Genomic DNA, 19,111 nt, shown 5'->3' with positions numbered 1-19,111 from the left:
ATTGGCATGGACCAATCACTGAATAGATGTCCTTATTTAAGAATATTCTCAGATAAATTCACATTGAATGGAGAAATTCCTAAGAGTTTACATTCAGCACACATTTGACAATAAATCATTTTCAAGAGAATACATTGATTAATTAAAAGATAAACGCCTTTTCCAATATCAATTACACATTTTAAACCAGTGCGCTGTTAACTGATATAGCCTAGATTTTATGATTTAAAAATCATATTTATGTTTACATAATATAATGTTATTTTTTAATTTCATCTATGTTGATTATATGAAAAGTGAACAGCATGAGTAAGGCAGGATCATAAGATGGGTCAGACATGATTTTGACCACTTTATTAAGTTTTGTTTTGTAGAAAGCCTTTCTGAAAGTGAATTTCATTTAGTATAAATTGTATCTTAATTTGAATCAATGTTTCATCCAACCAATTGCCTGGATTTAATAAATAAGAAGCAAATATAGCAGACAATATAATCAGGACATGGCGCCGGCGCGTAAACTGGAGCTCGTCTCATAAATGACCAGAAACTCAGCGTATAGGCTACTCGCCTCACACACATGAGAGATAAATAGAAAGCTTGAAATGTCTACTTTTAAACAAAATTCTAAACAAAAAGAAACCGACTACTCTGCTTATGTAATCCGTATGAAATGTGCATAACTTTCTATAGGCGCGTTCACAATACTGCGAAGATGGCAAGTCAGCATCGTCAACTTCATCTGTGCAGCCGGCCCTTGACACAGAAAACACCGCTTTTTTTGTGACAGCTTTAGGTGCGTTATTGGCAGTGCCGCGCCCCCCTCTGGTTACATGAACCAGAGCACCAAAAATATATTTATAAATTTTTTTTAGACAATAATCGCACAACCTATTGGATATTCTATAGTTAAATCAACTAATCAAATAGGCCTATTCCCATCCTAACTGCTCGTCATCAAACATTTCTCTCCTGAAAGTTGTGCACACGTCTCTATCTGACTGGCAACTCCTAACCACATGAGACCTCTTGAGTCTTAAATAACTGAGTGAGTAAGAGTGATTCTGAGCTTTAAGAAATTTGACAACTTGCTTTCACACTTAAGTTTGGAAGCAGGAGTAAATTTCATGAATTCAATCAGTGTTGGGGTAATGCATTACCAGTAATGCAGTGGTGGGCCGTCAGGGCCAGCAAGGCCTTCTCTGCTGGCCTAAACATTATCAGAATCACTGACTTGAACTTTAATATATATATTTTATGAATGAGTATTACATGATTCCCAATAGTCCATTCTCGTAATGTCATAGCTTTTCTCTTGGTTGCGCTGCTTCCAGTAGTGTATGTTTATTTTAGCGCATTTATCCAATCATATTTCAGCCATCATGTGTTGCCAGGGTCAAATATATCTGCCTCGAGGCCTTCAGAATCGATAGTGCGGGCGCCTGTAGCTTAAAATGAATGGCAATGAAACTTTTGCTTTAACCAATCAGATAATCAGTCAGATTTAATAAGCCAATCAGATTTCGAGTTGAATGCACCGGGGCCATCTAGCAGGCATACAATAACGTAAGCATTTTCACGCCCTTTGATTGGATGGTCAGAGCGTGTACTATTATTACTGGTAGTCAGAGATAGCTAACCGCATCAGTAGCGAACTGTGTAAACTAAAGTATATTCCTGTCGATTTAATAGTTTTTCAACCCACAAATTAATGTTTCTTTCCTTCCTCGACCACCAGCAGGTTCAAACCTACCGGAAAAAATCCCTTATCCATTACGCAGAGTCACGGATCTCTATCGATCTGTCCCGGGTAAAAACAGAACTGACTGCAATGTAACGTTATGCCTGGGCTGATTTTGAAGCCAAAAGTCGCGCTGATCTCATTGATATCGTTCAAAAATCTGTATGAGAGCTTGTGTCGGCTGTAACGTTACACATCATCATGTTTTGCGGTGTTTTCCCGGTTTACTGCTTCTGTCGAGCAGGCACTAAAGCCAATTAAAACTTATGCCAGAAATACGTCGGGACAGACTCGACTTTCAGCACTTTGTAGCCTCGATGGCAATAGAAAAGGTTGTTGGGACTGAAACGCACAGACAACCTGTACATCCAAGTAATTTAAGTCTTTTTGAGGAAAGAAATTAGAATGGATTTTGTATAAAAAAAAATAGGCAGTAGTTTTGGTGAGTATAATGCATTTTTTGCCCCCGTTTTTGTCCGTGCATAATATTTTCTTCCTAATTTTTCTTGTAAATTTATGATCGAAGCAACTTCTTTTTTCAAACATTAATACTATTGTAACCATTGAAGGACAAGACAAGGGAGTTTCCTTTTCTGAATTTATAATCAGAACGCAAGAACCACTGTAGCCTACACTTTAAAGCCGAACGCACTCGCTCGTTTCTCTCTACCCAGCCTTTCACGAACTCACCGCATTAACCCTATAACTGCCGGTGCAAAATAAAAACAGGAATTTCACTGTTTTTCGTTATTAATTCAGGTTGGACATCACTGAAGGCCTAGGTGTGAAATGCACGGCCCGCCACTGCAGTAATGTAATCATAACTTTTTTCAAGTAACTAGAAAAGTAACAAATTACTTTAAAATTTACAACAAAATTTCTGAGTTTTTTTTTTCAATACGTAACGTACATGTATTGACTGACAGCTCTCGTGTCCGCGTGTTGAGAGAAATCTTAAGTTCAGAGGCGTTATGTGTGAACATGATGTTATTGCAGTTCTAGACTAAATGTGAACATGCATTTACTAATCTCACTTGCACAAAAACACATTCAGTATTCCTGAAATTAATAAAACAGTGAAATGCAAATTTTACGCAAACGTGCAATAATTAAATGTTAAATTACACAAATATACTTTATGCATTTAATCTCACTTTATTAACCAATGTCTTTGCTGCAGACCTTCAATGATCCAATTCAACCTCGCTAAAAAGCAAAAATGACTTCAGTTAAACATCACATTTGTGTTTATTCTTTTTTGTTTTTCCTATTGCTCTGCAATCCAGATTAGAAGCACAAACTGAAGTTTGTTTGAGCAACATTTTTAGCGAGTAATGCAATATTGAAACGCATTACTTTTAAAAGTACCTTTCCCCAACACTGGTGCCAATCATCCTCCTAAACTTGTAATGCGCTTAAAAAACAGATGTTGTCAACTCGAGAAGCTTTAAGGTTTTCCTGCAGTTTTCAACCAAAATAAAAGCTTATTTGGTTTAATGTTTGAAAATGAAGAAATTAAGACCATAAATATGAGTCTTGCAATTTTACAGTTGTACTATTAAATCAGATTATAGTATTATTATTATTGAGCATGGCACCAGCAACGCAAACGTCCTGTGTTCGATTTCCTTTCCCAGGAAAACTGATCAAATGTGTACCTTGAATACAATGCTATTTGCTTTGGACAAAAGTATCTGCCAAATGCATAAATATTCTGTTTGTTGTATTTATTATTATATTAAAGGTTAAATCAAGGTTTTAATAATGTCCAATGTGCTTTTCAATGCACTTTAAGACAAACTATGTGCAAATTCATAAGTTAACACCATTGCTGAGTATTGTCTCCTTAAAACTGCAGTAAACTAGCCTGGCTCCGCCCTCCTACATCCGCTTAATTTTAATTTTTCCTCAGTACTACATCTGGGATTGTGGTGTATTCTTGGGTTTTCTTCAGTCAATTTTTTACCGGTTATAATTTTTTATCAGCGAACAGAGGGAGTGGCTGAGAACGATGACGTTGAGGTTGTGCGCTAGTTTGAGTCGGCATACGTCACGACCAGACGTTAGCGATTGGTTATGGCAGATCCAGAGTGACTCTGTTGAAGTTTAAAACTATTGGATCTGCCCAGAGTACCTGCCTTCAAGGAAGTTAACGCTTGCCAATGGAGAGAGGCCAGACTCTCTGTACAAATGAAATGTACGAGAGTCTGGTAGGACCAGGCTAGCAGTGAACCAAAGACAGTCTCAAAAACACGGTTTGAAATCGCTGGCAAACTACCTTGTAACTAATCAGATCAACAAGTGATCGTCAACAAGTGTTTCTCTGTCCCAAATGGCACCCTAAGCACTTGCGGTCTTCCTCTGAGTCCGCACTTTCGTGACGTAACGCCGCTTTGACTGTCGGGAAGAAGTCTGCTGTGGAGCTCGCATCAGTGCGCACTTTTCGAGTGCGCAAATCGACCACATAAATCGACCTTCTGAGAGCTAAAATGACGAATGGGACACCCTACAGTCTCACGGACTTAACGGACACGTGGCAGCCATTTTAAGTCCACAAGACCGAAAGTGCATATGAAGTGTGCCATTTAGGACAGGGCCTCTGAGCTGGTGTGAGTGGAGGCGGGGCTTATTTGCATATTCATAGAACCGCATATACTAAATGAGGCAAGGGTGTAGAGTTACATTCAATCTATTTTAAGGCATCAAGAATTTGTTTCAAGGAAGAAAAAAAACACTTAAATATGTCATTTTGGTGATCAAAGATGAGTTTTAAGGGATAAAATGATTGACAATAGGGACTTTAAATACTTAATTTTACAGTAAGATATTACAAAAGTAATATTTCTTATTTTAATAGTTTATTTAATAATTATTATTTTTTATTGAATAGTCATATTACTATATATTAACAACAAATCTGGAGCTTAAAAAAAATTATTTCATCTAATTTAAACAAAACTTTTTAAATTGCAATTATCAAAAATCACAATTACATCCCCCCCCACAATCATGCAGCCTCAACACACACGCACACTTACGTGGAGTATATATGTGAAGATCAGGATGAGGCTGATGGCCATACAGAGGTTGGCGATGGCGGAGAGCACGGCCATGTTCCGCAGGTCCCTGATGAAGGTCAGCACGATGATGAAGGGAAGGAGGAAGACCATGTAGAGCCGCAGATCCAGCCCCGCAGCAGGAGGAGTGTCTGGGGAGACGGCGCCCTCCTCTGAGCTATTGGAGTATAACGGCACGGTCTCCGCGGAAGTGTTCGGACGAGCTCCTTCCATCACCTATACAAGAACACACTGAGCTTTGACTTAATTACAAACAAAAATTTGATTGGCTGTTACTTTTAAAGCCAGATTCTGTTTGGCTGCTGATGGTCTTCATTCTGGAAATGTGTTTTTCCAATCGTTTTCATTGGCTCTGGCTCGATCATATAGTGAAAATCTGCTTATCTGCGGAGAAAATGACATTTGAGCACTACTGTCGCACATACCTGTTTAATGTTCTCGGCCAGGAACACAAAATAAACGCTACAGAAGCCCAGCTGGGTCAAAACCAGGAAGAAATTCACCAGGTGCCTGTAAAAGATATTAATATGTGATAAGAGACATTAATCAGGTGCAACAATGGTCAATTATACAGTTTAGTGGGTTATAGAAAAAATATTTAACTGAAGCAACTGACCAATAAGTATTCCAGAGAGACATTTTGTTAAACAATTTAAAGGGATAGTTTACCTAAAAATGGAGAAATAAGCAATATAAATATTAGATTTAAATGAGAAAGGTTGTCTTGGCAGCTAATTGAATTAACGTGCTAAAATAAAAATAAATAATTAATTTAGAAAAATTGTAACAATTTGTTTTAATTACTATAAATTTAACTAATATAAAATATAAAAATGAATGGTATATAAATTCAAAACATAAATCAAATTAAATGGAAATTGTCTACTACATGCACTGTAAGCTATATAAAATGTTATTAAAATAAGTTGAAGTGCTAAAATAAATTATTTAGAAATATAAAAAAAAATTTAATTACTATAAATTTTACAAAAAATTTAAATAAAATATAAAAAGTAAAATGATAAAAAAAAAAGTTAATTGTACCGGTATATAAATTTAAAAAAAAATAAACAACACTAAATGGAAATTGTCATAATTTACTCAACCTCATGTTGTTTGAAACCCATATGACTTCCTTTTTTTCAAAATAACATGAAAGGGGAACATTAAGACTACAGTCTTTTCCGTGCAATTGCCATGAATAAAACCTGAAGCTTTCAAGCTTCGAAAACGATGCAAAAGCACCATTGAAGTGTCATAACAAATAGTGAGGCGATTTCAACCTGTTCCAAAAAACAATCATATGGGTTTGTAAACACGTAAGGGGGAGTAAATAAGGACAGAAGTTTCTGTTATATATAATATATGCAACGTAAGCTACATAAAATATTTATTCAATCATATTATTAATAATTTTAATATTATTATTTCTTTTTTTATTAGCAGTAGTATTGGTAGTTTTATTTATCAGTATGCATGATATTATATCTTTCAACAATGACAATATGAGGCAACATTTCCTGGTAAGACGGATCTTTTTAAGATTCAAGGCACGAGGTTTCTCTGTGTGTGTGTGTGGGACATCAGATGTGAAAACACACCACTGCAGGCCGTACCGTCCTGTCTCTCTCTCTGCACTCTAATGAATATATTCATTCCAGCACAGACATTTGCCTCTCTCTCTATCACATATGCACTCAAGTGGGGTGTAAGGCTGTCATGCCAATGAACAGCATGATGGGATAGCTCACCTTCCAAAATGAGCACCTTTCCTGAGGCACTGGGAGGAACTGGTCTCCATGGCAACGGCAACCGTTTCGCTGTAACCGAGGGGGGAACGCTTCAACCTGTGAGAGAACGTGCAGGAACGAGACGCACAGAGACACAGAGAGGGGGAAACAGGAAAATATTCTTGAAGAGAAGAAAAACAAAACAGCTTTTTGTGTAATTCTAGGGTGGAAAATAATGAGGTCAAAACACTGTTCATCACACGTGATTTTTATATTTGATTTGGTTGTTGTTGGAGTTACTTGACTTGGACAAAATTGCCCCCCAAAAGCTAAATCTGACAATACTTCCCTGGTGATGTCCTCAAAAAGAAAAGAAAAAAGATTCATAAATGAACTACTTTTTTAATCTTAAAAATGCTTACATTTCTTTTTAGTGCTTGATAGTAAAAAATGATCTCTTTTTAAGAAAAAAATATTGAGAGATTTTATATTGTATTATTTGTGTTTTCTCGTCTTTTACTCTGTTAGCGCTTTGGGTGTGAGAAAAGCGCATTAGAAATAAAATGTATTATTATTATTTTATTATTTATTATTATTGACAGAAGATTTCTATTCAAATAAATGCTGTTCTTTTGAACTTTCGATTTATCAAAGAATCCTGAAAATTTTTTATCATGCTTTCAACATTGATAATAATCAGAAATGTTTCTTAATAAATCAGCGTATTAGAATGATTTCTGAAGGATCATGTGACATTGAAGACTGGAGTAAGGATGATGAAAAATCCGCTTTGATCACAGGGATAAATTACACTTTAAAATATATTTAGAAAATTATTAGTTTAAATTGTAATAATAATATCGATTACAAAAAAAAATTCACACATTATTCTGTAATTGAGATTTCTCGCACCTAACATTTAAGTTTTAAATACATTTTTATATTGTAATTATTTCACAGTTAATCCAAATTCATGCAGAAACAACAATCACGGTATATTTTAAATATTTTATCGAACAGGTAGAAAAATACACAGAAATTGAAGAAAGTTGCATTATAATTTAAATATATCCTTATTAATGCTAGAAAAGTTACTCAGTCAAGAGCAGTGAGTGTTTTTGTCTTTGGTCTTTGCTTTAAATTAATAACACACACCAACAGGTTTATTAGGCTGCTGTCACTTTAAGATCTGACACACATCCCATGGCCTCACAACTCTTTACGGTCATTGAAGACTTTATGCAACTCAACATAATAATATATTTATGTAACTTATGTAATATAAGACTATGCTTACGAGGATACTCGACAAAGCCGATTTAAGTTCTTTTTTTTTTTTATCTTTTCGCGCTTGAATGGTTTAATAGCGATTGAATGAATGATAGTTTGATTATATACTATAGTGTGACTTATATACTTTGTACTGCTGTGACACACATATCCTTCGATGAAGCTGAAGTTGAGCTGTAATACTGGCACACTTTGTAAAAAACACCCTGCCCACATGTGACTGATGCCGTGTTCTGCCGCTTCCTGTACTCAGACCCGAGGGAGAGCCCTTTGAACGGGTTTAAAGCTGGAATGCATGCAAGAAGTTGCGTTTTTTAAAGTGCGAACACACCGACGGATATTCAGACTGTCCATACGCTAGCAGCTGCTACATTCAGAGTACAGAATATGCACGCTTCAAATGTATGCACACTTGTAATTTTACAAACAACCCAAGCCTCTCACGTTTACATGAATACCTAATGAGATTGTTTTTTAGGTCGCCCCTTCCATTGGGGAATATTTCAAATGCCACGCGTGGTCATGGGAATCACTTTAATCGAGAGCGCCGCTGTCAAAATCTCACTGCACTCACTCACTTTGTTGATGGGAAGTGAGCTTTGGTTTTCCATCACCACCAGTATGAGTATCAGCATCACACATCCACTTAGAACATCAGAACGGTTTAAAAGAAAGGGGGACATATATCTCACATGTGCTCCAGCAGAGGACCACAATCATCTAAGTCTCCTGAAATGAGCGATGCTTTATCTTAAGTCTTAGATGAACACCTGCTATGTGTGAAATTAGTATTTCGGGGGGTTATTTTTTTCTGTTAAATAAAGAATGACAGGAAGTAAAGGCCCATTTACATCAAGAACGAGATCTATAAAGTATAATTAAACTATAAAAGTACTATTATTAGCGTCCACACGACGCACAATATTGTTTTGTTTGTTATAAGCACATGCTGCCGTTTTGTCATCTGCCACATTAAAGATGCGCCAAGTAACTTAAAAAACCAAACTGCATGCATTTTGCATATGGTTCTTTCTCATAACGAGAGAGAGAGATGATCTTACCTCTCATAAAACATTCACTACTAGGCTTAAGAGATATAACCAGTTTAGGATCTCAATCTGACTAGCTGAAGACGTTACTGTAGATTTACCCATTAATAGACACGGTACTTCCTTGAAAATAAACTACAGCTCTACGACAACCATAATGAAATAACACTTCACAATAGATAATGCTTTATAATCGACTATGTTAGAGAGCTACATATGGCAATTAATCTGTTCAATAAAACTCAACTGTTCAGCAATAAAAACACCATCTCTTTTACAACATTTCAAATCCCTCAGTTCTCCCCATCTCTGAAAAGCTAATGTTGATTCATGTTTTATTACGGGCTCTGCCACGTTCTCTTTTTGTCAGAAGACTCTCCTCTATTCGGCGCTGGATTGTCAACAGTAGCAATAGTGTTGGGGGAAAGCGCTTGGCAGAAAGTTGTGACGCAAAACGACCCAGAGTTCGAATCTGCCTTTTGCTGAACTCGCTCTACTCCCTTTTCTTATCGCATATCAGATCGGAAAGACCTTTATTTTCAATAAAAATGAAGAAAATATTCTAAAAGTGAAAATAAAGGGTCTAAGGTGTGTTTATTGGTTAGGGGTAGGTGTAAGGAGGGCTTTATTGTCCCAATAAGGCGGCATCCATTTAATAATTTTAATAAATATAATTACACGCCATTTTATTGCATACCGTTTAAAGTACAACAACACTGAGGTACCAATAGTATGTGCCACTATTTTTGAGTATAATTATCATAACTACTTTTTACACTTATTGAAAAGAAAATATGCTATTTTCACACAGTGTAAATAGAATCTACACATTTGCAAATGGCAGCTGCCTTATATTTGTCATGTTTTGTGTCAAATTCTTAAAATTCAGTTAATTTGATTCTTAATATAATAAATTAAACCAATAAATTAAACAATTTAAATCAAATGAAATCAGTATCAGCAATTATTGCACTGCAGTGGCACAAGCTGCATCTAGATATACACTGAACAAAATTATAAACGCAATACTTTTGTTTTTGACCCCAGTTTTCATGAGCTGAACTCAAAGATCTAAGACTTTTTCTATGTACACAAAAGGCCAATTTCTCTCTAATATTGTTCACAAATCTGTCTAAATCTGTGTAAGTGAGCACTTCTCCTTTGCCGGGATAATCCATCCACCTCACAGGTGTGGCATATCAAGATGCTGATTACACAGCATGATTATTAAAAGATTAATGATTAATAAAAGGCCACTATTAAATGTGCAGTTTTACTGTTTTAATGAAAAAAATAAAAGGTTGTTGATTGTGGCCTGTGTAATGTTGGTCCACTCCTCTTCAATGGCTGTGCGAAGTTGCTGGATATTGGCAGGACCTGGAACACGCTGTCGTATACGCCGATCCAGAGCATCCCAAACACATTAATTCATGCTGACTGCAGGAATGTCCACCAGAGCTGTTGCCTGTGAATTGAATGTTCGTTTCTCTACCATAAGCCGTCTCCAAAGGCGTTTCAGAGAATTTGGCAGTACATCTAACCAGCCTCACAACCGGAGACCACGTGTGACCACACCAGCCCAGGACCTCCACACCAGCATCTTCACCTCCAGGATTGTCTGAGACCCACCACCTGGACAGCTGCTGCAACAATCGGTTTGCATAACCAAAGAATCTCTGCACACACTGTCAGAAACCAGGGAAGCTCATCTGCATACTCGTCATCCTCATCGGGGTCTCGACCTGACTGCAGTTCGTCGTCGTAACCGACTTGAGTGGGCAAATGCTCACATTCGATGGCGTCTGGCACTTTAGAGAGGTGTTCTCTTCACGGATGAATCCCGGTTTTCACTGTACAGGGCAGATGGCAGACAGCGTGTATGGCGCCGTGTGGGTGAGCGGTTTTGCTGATGTCAACGTTGTGGATCGAGTGGCCCATGGTGGCGGTGGGGTTATAGTATAGGCAGGCGTATGTTATGGACAACAAACACAGGTGCATTTTATTGATGGCATTTTGAATTCACAGAGATACCGTGACGAGATCCTGAGGCCCATTGTTGTGCCATTCATCCACGACCATCACCTCATGTTGCACATGATAATGCACAGCCCCATGTTGCAAGGATCTATACACAACTCCTGGAAGCTGAAAACATCCCAGTTCTTGCATGACCAGACATGTCACCCATTGAGCATGTTTGGGATGCTCTGGATCGGCGTATACGACAGCGTGTTCCAGGTCCTGCCAATATCCAGCAACTTCACAGTCATTGAAGAGGAGTGGACCAACATTACACAGGCCACAATCAACAAACCTTTTTATTTGATAAAATGAACATCACTTAATATTACTTTTTTGTTTGTTGAACTGTTAAATAAAATCAGTCACTTTTGCAATCGTGTGGATATTTGGGAAAAATTCTTGATTGTATAAGATATTATCAACATTGAAAACCAAAAACTCAAGAGAGTTTGAGTCTTAAATCGATCTCTATTCACATTCTGTCTATATTTGTTCTTCATGCTAGTAAGTGCTAAATCCCCACTTTTTTTTACAAAGGTACACTGTCGAGAACAGCAATAATGCAGTGTGATTTGCTGAGGCAGCAGACTCCGCACACAACCTATCATATGCACCCTGCTTGTGTGGATGCAGTCAGTAATTTGATGTCATGTTTTGGCCTTTTACGGCACTACCATTTTTCCATTTGTAACACTAGTTTTTACTTAATACATGCTCCGAAGCAAAACTCAGCATTTTGTTTGCGTACCCCAGTTTAGGAACCACTGACCTACACCTAAAATCATGCCAGACCTGAGTGGTCATTTAAAAAAAGTGAGCTGAAATGTGATTGGCTGTGGGGACTGAGACGGTGGGCTGTGATTGGTGGATTCTTACCGCTCACTGAGCTGATGGCTGCAGTTGACCAGGATGTGCATGCAGTGAAGACACACCACACCCATCAGTACCAGACTAACCGGACCGAGCTAGAGGAAAAACAGAGAACCATGTTCAGAGTCAGACCAATGCGTTTTAGACACTTCAACCGTTTTAAAAGATAATATCTGTTTTTAGTGACCAAATGTAATGTCGTCCAGAGCAATAAAGCCTTATCGCTGTCGTTCTCTCTCAACATGAACTTTGCCTACATACTGTACATAAGCTTTATGACAGCAATAAAATATGTGGACTGACGTTCTTACAAACCAATTTGGCAGTTGGCACACAATACAGTCACACAGTTTAGTTTGTAAACCAGTCTGACTAGTTTTTTAAACAGATCAGGATATGATGGTGAAAACAAACAAATCTAATTACAGGGGCAATCAATCCGCAATTATATATTTTTTTGGCAACAACAAATGCATTTAAATGCTCCCCTAAAGCACACAGTCTGCAAGTCAGTTTACATGGCGTACTTCTAATGATCTGGTTTTACTAACAGCCTGAAGCATCAGATTCAGGCTCAGTTTGAGAAGAAGCAAAGAAATGGTCCGTGTGTGACAGAAACTGATCAAGACCGGGTTCATCGAGATGCTACGTACCAGTATCCCAGCATTCTTCACTGCCAGAGGAAGCCCGAGCAACCCTGTGCCGATGTTCCCCTTCAAAAGATGCAGCAGGGTTTGAGTAAACCTGAAGAATAGAGAAAACATGTCAGAAATTAAAGTATAACATACTTTATGTAATATGAGAGTTATACTGTTTATATATACACACACACACACACATTTTGTTACAGGTGAAATTACTGTTTGCAAAACAAACACCTGAGTGCGTCAACCCAAAACTACAAAAGTAACCCTGACTGTGACAGACGATGGGTGAGACTCACGTGATTCCTCGCGGCGGATGCTCTGAGTCTTCATCGATGTCTACATCCTCTTCCTCTCCTCCTGCTTCCTCCATCAGAGGAGTCATCACCTCCATGTCTGCCCAGAATCATATTTAATACAACCACAGAGTTATCAAATGCACTGGGAAGATCATATGCAGTAATAATCATCATAAGTTTTATTTATAAAGTGCCTTTCACAAACTTAGGTCACTGTACAGGGAAATAATAAAGTAGACATGGAAATGGCATCAAACAAACATGTATACATACATATACAGTGCTGTGTAGATTATTTACAAACTGTAGTCTATTACTGAATACAAATCGCATGATACAAATTGTAGTTTGTAATGTAATCTACACATTTTAGGTAATGTAATCTGACTACTTTTTTATTAGAAAGGAAGAAAAAAAAGGTTATTTTTTTGTTATCAACAAGATGAAGTTGATTAAACATTAGGTTTTGGGAAGGAACTGCAGGGGTTCATAAACTGATCAAAAGCTATTAACTAATTAAATCTTAGTGATTTTGTCAAAATAAAACGCTAACAAAAAGTAAAAAATAATAACTAGGCAGAATCAGTGAATTATGAATAATTTACTGCCATTTTGCGAATATTAATTAATCATGGTACTCAATAGAGCATCACAGTCCCGCCCACAGCCGGTGCCGGAAGTAAAAATTCAATACAATTTCTCCATAGACATTTGGGGTATAAGCCATAAAAACGTAACCATACATGGTAGACTTAAAACCAGCAACGGCTGTACTAAGCGATTGTATATGCTCATATAAACGCCAAAAGTTCATGGGGCACTAACCTTGATTTGAGATAAATGCCTTTTATTCGCGATGTCTTGGATAAGTACTTCATTACCCACAATCCTAAACAATCCCACAATCCCACAGTGATGCATCTGATTGGTGGATGTCGTGTAAACCCCGCGAAGGTCCGGAGAGCGTTGCCATGGAAGCAGGATTCTAACAGTATCTGAACGGACTGTTTTCTTTAGCGGAAGCCATATAAATAGTTTTTAAATCAATACATTCCTTTTTAAATTAATATTTTGTGTCAAATTATTTATTTATTTGGTAGGTAGCCATGTAATAAGCGGGATAATGTATAGCGAGTTGGTTGTTATAGCGAATACAACTCCCTTCAGGCTTCGCTTCGGGCTCATAACGTTAATCAGCCTTTCGCGAGTTGTATTCGCTATAACAACCTTTACATTATCCATTACTTATCGTTCACTTTAGATAGGCTACTGTAGCCTTCATATGGTATGAGTCATATCAAGCATTTTATGATGCCACTGTCAAAACAATATTAAGCCTAGGCATACCTCTTCATGCATTTACTGAACATTTGTGTAATAATTCATGGCAAGTTAATAAACTGCATAATGTTCAAGAGCAGACCATGCACCGGTCCATGCATCAGACCGGTGGCGCTGTGCACTTTCTGGTTTGCTGACCATCACTTTTTAATTTTCACTTGTTGTGGATATTAAGAAAATACATTAAATGTTATTACAATTAAGGATTAACTATAACATCATGAAAATGAGCATGGACCTCAACCTGTCCTGTCAGCAGAGTGTCCTGTGTCATAAAGGGCTCTGAAATAAACACACAAACTAACGTTAACTTACACACTGACTGAACACACGTGTGTTGATGACTGAGCTGCACTATGTTGCTAACGTTTTGGTTAACCGCTTTCACACACGCACACAATATATTATTATTTTTATTTACACGATTATTACTGAAATAACTGCTATTAACTACACATTTACTATATAAAATTCACTCAAAAGGCTCATTCCACGAAATCGGTGCCTTTTCAACTTTAAAGATTTAAAAAATATAATTGTTTCAAACTGATTTTTTTCAATACCCATTAAATTAAGACATCTTAACATGTCAAGAAATTGTGTTGGGCCATCTCAAGCTATGCCATTTATTATTTTAGGACTGTTTATTTATTTCATTTTTTGATATTTTCCTCAGTCCTGTTACCGACTAAAGTGTTACTATATAATACTTCCAATTACAAATATGCAACAGTTGGCACATATACAAGTAGTATTTTAGTCACTCTTTTAATTCAGATTGTCATATTTAAAAAAAAATCTGTTTTATATCATATTTGCCATTAAGATTACTGAAAATGTCCTATTTCATGGACGACATCACATTACAATTAAGACATATGTATACTTTGACAAGACATTTCTTTTAAAAAGGGTCTTGTCCAAAATGCAATATAGTGCAGGTTACTATGGTGAGATCTGTTTGACTGTCAAATGTAATGTTTCTTTAAAATATTAAATTAATGACAGTAACAGGACTGAACTCTCAATAACCGAGAGGGTCTTTAGTCACCTTTTTGTTTGTCATTGCAGTTAATTGCATGCATTATGGACAAGAATTATGAACTTATTTACTTCCATATATGTTGTCACCCATGGAACATTAGGCCATGACAATCTACATCCATATGGGAGGTAATCTAGAATTATATAGAAAAATATAATCATAGCAGAAAACACAACTTTTTTATAACAAATCATCTTTGGACATGAAAATCCACTGGAAATACAACTACAAAAAAGTTAATCCACAGGACATAAACTTATTTTCTTTCCTTGTTCTCTGTCTCTCTTATACTTATTTTTTCCCCATAGAAGATACCGTTCCCTCCTCTATGGATCCTTGTCTCTATGAGCGCGATAGCACCGTTGCTTCTCGGCAACTACTAGCAACTGTAAAAGTGTATAGCAAATTAAGTGATGTTAATGCTATGCAAATAAGACAGCAAAGTAAGGAGCATAATTATACAAATAAAAAACAGATGCATAAACAAACAATGATAACTAAGCATGTGCTCGATGCTCATATGCTGCTGACTCATATGTCGCTAGTTTTAACTCAATAAGACACAAAATAACCTTTATAAATGTCTATGTCCCTGAGTTGTTGTCCTAATCCTTAAATTGCATTTGAATGTTTTCCCCGGCAATTAACAAATACACCATCTATAAAGAAGTTATGCAGCTGGGCTGGAATCTATGCTCCCTATTGCTCTGGGGATAGTAACAGGATTGATGGTAACAGGACTGATGATTTGATGCTAATATGCTAATTTCTAGCTAACAGGTCCAGGTCAGAAAGGCACATGGTATGTAATCTGAATGGTTGTTACTTCTAGATATTGGTAATATCAGGACTAATAAATAATTGTTTATATGTACACTTAAAAAAATGGTAACAGGACTGATGTTGTATGCCGACCCCTCTCTAACAACCCTGATAAAACATGAAAAATAGGATATTTAAGAAGAGATAAACTTATCCTTGCATACACTGCGGAATCTACTTCACCTAAATGATGTCACTTCCTTGAAATTATGTCACTTCTGGTTTGTACCATTATTTTATAGGGGTTTTTTGGTGATAGTAACAGGACTGATATGAAATTAGGGGACAATGATAAAATGACTTATATTTCTAAGAAAATATATCTATTTATGTCAAAACCATTACTTAACAATGATATTACACTTGAGACAATATAGAACTGTGAAAATTGTATAATTTTACCAACATTTTACAAATGAGAAGTCCTGTTGAAAAAGAATAACCATAGCGAGGGACATGCCAAAATCCTTACTCAAAGCATATAATATGTGATTTTAATTATTTAAAATCATATTTTATTGCCGTTTTCTTGGTCTTATGTTGATGCATATGATCAATAGTAACATTACTTTTTTTAAATTACACATTTATTTGTTGTTAAAGCAACTTGAGAACTGATTATATGTTAGGGACGCAAAAGGCACCGATTTCACGGAATCACTTCAGTGAGGCGCGGTGGTTTATGGGATGAGTAGTTCCTCCGCTCGGAAATGAAAATATGTACACAGTCTTGTACCTTTGCCTTTTTTTGGATTTTCTCTTCGTTTTTTCACTCGAAATGATATGTTGTATGCTTATGAGTTCAGCCATCGCTGGTTATCCTCAGACATGCTCTAAAACTCTTTAGATACGGATTTTTCCAAAAGTCAATGGGAGAAATGAATGGGAAATTTACTTCCGGCACCAGAGCTCTCTCGGGCTGTGGGCGGGACTGTGATGCTCTATAAAAAAGTAACTGTAGTCTGTTTGTGTGCATTTTAAAACATAATATAATTTAATTACTTCAGTTTTGGAATCGGATTACCCAGCAATACATAAAAACACATACATATAATATATTTATATTACACACACACACACACACACACACACACACACACACACACACACACACACACACACACACACACACACACACACACACACACACACTAATGGCCTAATTAAAATGGATCTAGTTCATGAATTTGAAAAAGGCCTGCTTAAAAACAGCAGCCTGATGCTTTATTCAGTTAATAAAGAAACACACGGACAGCATAAAACACTCTGTGTCATGCGGACGACATGTCTGTCTGTCTGTCTGTCTGTCTATCTATCTATCTATCTATCTATCTATCTATCTATCTTGTTGCTTGTGGTTTGATTGTTCTTATTTTCTTCATTTTTATTTTACAGTAGTCCGTTTTTCCCTGAACATAGCACATACCGAACCTTACCAAAACCGTTACCCAACTGTGATAAAAACCGAACCGTGAGTAATTTGAACGATTAGGCTACATCCCTTATATCTATCTATCTATCTATCTATCTATGATCTCTCCATTAATATATATTTTTTATATAAAATGAAGACCAAATTTGTGGTGTGTCTGTTTGTGTTTCTCTTCTGGATGATATTGATTTGCACTAACATAAAAAGTATCACACACACACACAGAAAGGTACTGCATACACTTACCGTACTTGATAGTGGTACATTTCTGTTAGATTAAACCAATGCATCAAGCAGAGACAGAAAGAGACGGTGACACAGATTGGTTCAGTGTCATCTGTGGTGTAAAACACACAAGTTTACCTAGTTGTTCAGCTGATACCATCTTCTGCTGCTCATCTGGAGGATGTTAATCCACACACACTGAAGCTGATTATCTTACGGCCATGTGTCGTGTGCTCCGATGAGCTGGCACATGGGGAATCAGCTGTAGAGTAGACCCAATAAAATGCAGTGACACACACACATTCATTAGACTCAAAAGAAGATGGAAACACATGATAGACAAAAACTCAAAATACTAAATGTGTCTGTTGTTACACACTATTGTGACCTTTGTCAATGTCATGGTGTAGTTATATTAAAAACTATAAATGTCAAAACATTTTGTAATTGTAATTGTTTTGCAGCAAAGAGCATATAAATATTTTGCATACTGTGTTGCAAATACTAACTTATAGACTTTCAGACTTATGTTTTTGGACACACCTATTATTTACCATGACTATAAGTTATATAAGTATAGTATATATCTATAAGTATAGATAAGTATTATACAAACAATAATAGGCATCATACAAAATATGCAATACATATATTTGTAACATTTGTTTACATAATTTTTTTGAATAGAATAAATGTGCTGCCTAAAAAATTAAGTTTCTTTTATTTTTTAGATTTATATTTAAATATATATTATTCAATTTAAATATATATTTTAAATTCTACTGTATACGCACATGCACATACACACACACAAACTATACTTTATAACGATATACAATAATATATCTGCTCAACAATAACTTTACATTTAAACAATAAAGCAATATACAGAGCTAAGTGTTGATGATGTCGTGCATTTTAAGCAGTTTAAAGTGATAGTTGTGTAGTGGAAGTGAAGGCGACTCACCGAAGGAGCGCAGAAATCTCAGCCGCTCCTCTGTTGCTCTCTCCGGCTTCGAACGCGACCATCACCGGGCCTGTGCTGGATCCGGGACCCCGGTATCCGCTCCGAACAACCCGCGACACGACGACTCAAGCCAACAGTGATGACATGCCATTGGAAAAGAGATACCCGTCAATGAAGATGAGCCCTGGTGGAGATTTCTTTCACACGGACGGTGAACATCATCACAGGATCTCATACACAAACTGTGCGGTGAACGTCACCGTCGTCACAACTGTGCAACTCCTTAAAGGGGCCGCGACACAAATATAGACTGGTTATTACGGCCAGGGCCAATAATACTCGGGTTTGACTAGTAGGCTAGCTTTAGCAGTTAGTTAGTACACAATAATACAGGCTACATTTCTTCCCCGAATTACAAACTTGAAATATTTAATTATGGTATTATTGTAGATGCTTCACTAGAGGTTGATTTTTAGTTCTAATCTAGGATGCCTGTTGAGATCAATGAGAATCCATAACAAACTCATAAATAGCTATACAAAAATAATATACTAGAGTGA

At 36.6% G+C, this 19,111-nt stretch overlaps 1 protein-coding gene across 1 annotated transcript in view; it reads right to left on the bottom strand.

The window, feature by feature from the left end:
* slc36a4 (solute carrier family 36 member 4) overlaps positions 1 to 18,828 on the bottom strand; it is a 32,207-nt gene extending 13,379 nt beyond the window's left edge. The window contains exons 1-8 of the mRNA XM_079611289.1: positions 18,552 to 18,828; positions 17,723 to 17,846; positions 12,720 to 12,816; positions 12,430 to 12,520; positions 11,783 to 11,871; positions 6,567 to 6,662; positions 5,241 to 5,325; positions 4,777 to 5,031 (exon numbers count right to left, since the gene is read on the bottom strand). Of these exons, the coding sequence (XP_079467415.1) occupies positions 4,777 to 5,031; positions 5,241 to 5,325; positions 6,567 to 6,662; positions 11,783 to 11,871; positions 12,430 to 12,520; positions 12,720 to 12,816; positions 17,723 to 17,744 (735 nt within the window). The 5' untranslated portion in view covers positions 17,745 to 17,846; positions 18,552 to 18,828. The remainder of the gene's footprint in view (positions 1 to 4,776; positions 5,032 to 5,240; positions 5,326 to 6,566; positions 6,663 to 11,782; positions 11,872 to 12,429; positions 12,521 to 12,719; positions 12,817 to 17,722; positions 17,847 to 18,551) is intronic.
* Between the last annotated feature and the right edge of the window lie 283 nt (positions 18,829 to 19,111).

Source organism: Phoxinus phoxinus, assembly GCF_949152265.1.
Source record: "Phoxinus phoxinus genome assembly, chromosome: 4".
NCBI classification, from domain to species: domain Eukaryota; kingdom Metazoa; phylum Chordata; class Actinopteri; order Cypriniformes; family Leuciscidae; genus Phoxinus; species Phoxinus phoxinus.
This window is presented reverse-complemented; position numbering and strand designations above follow the sequence as displayed.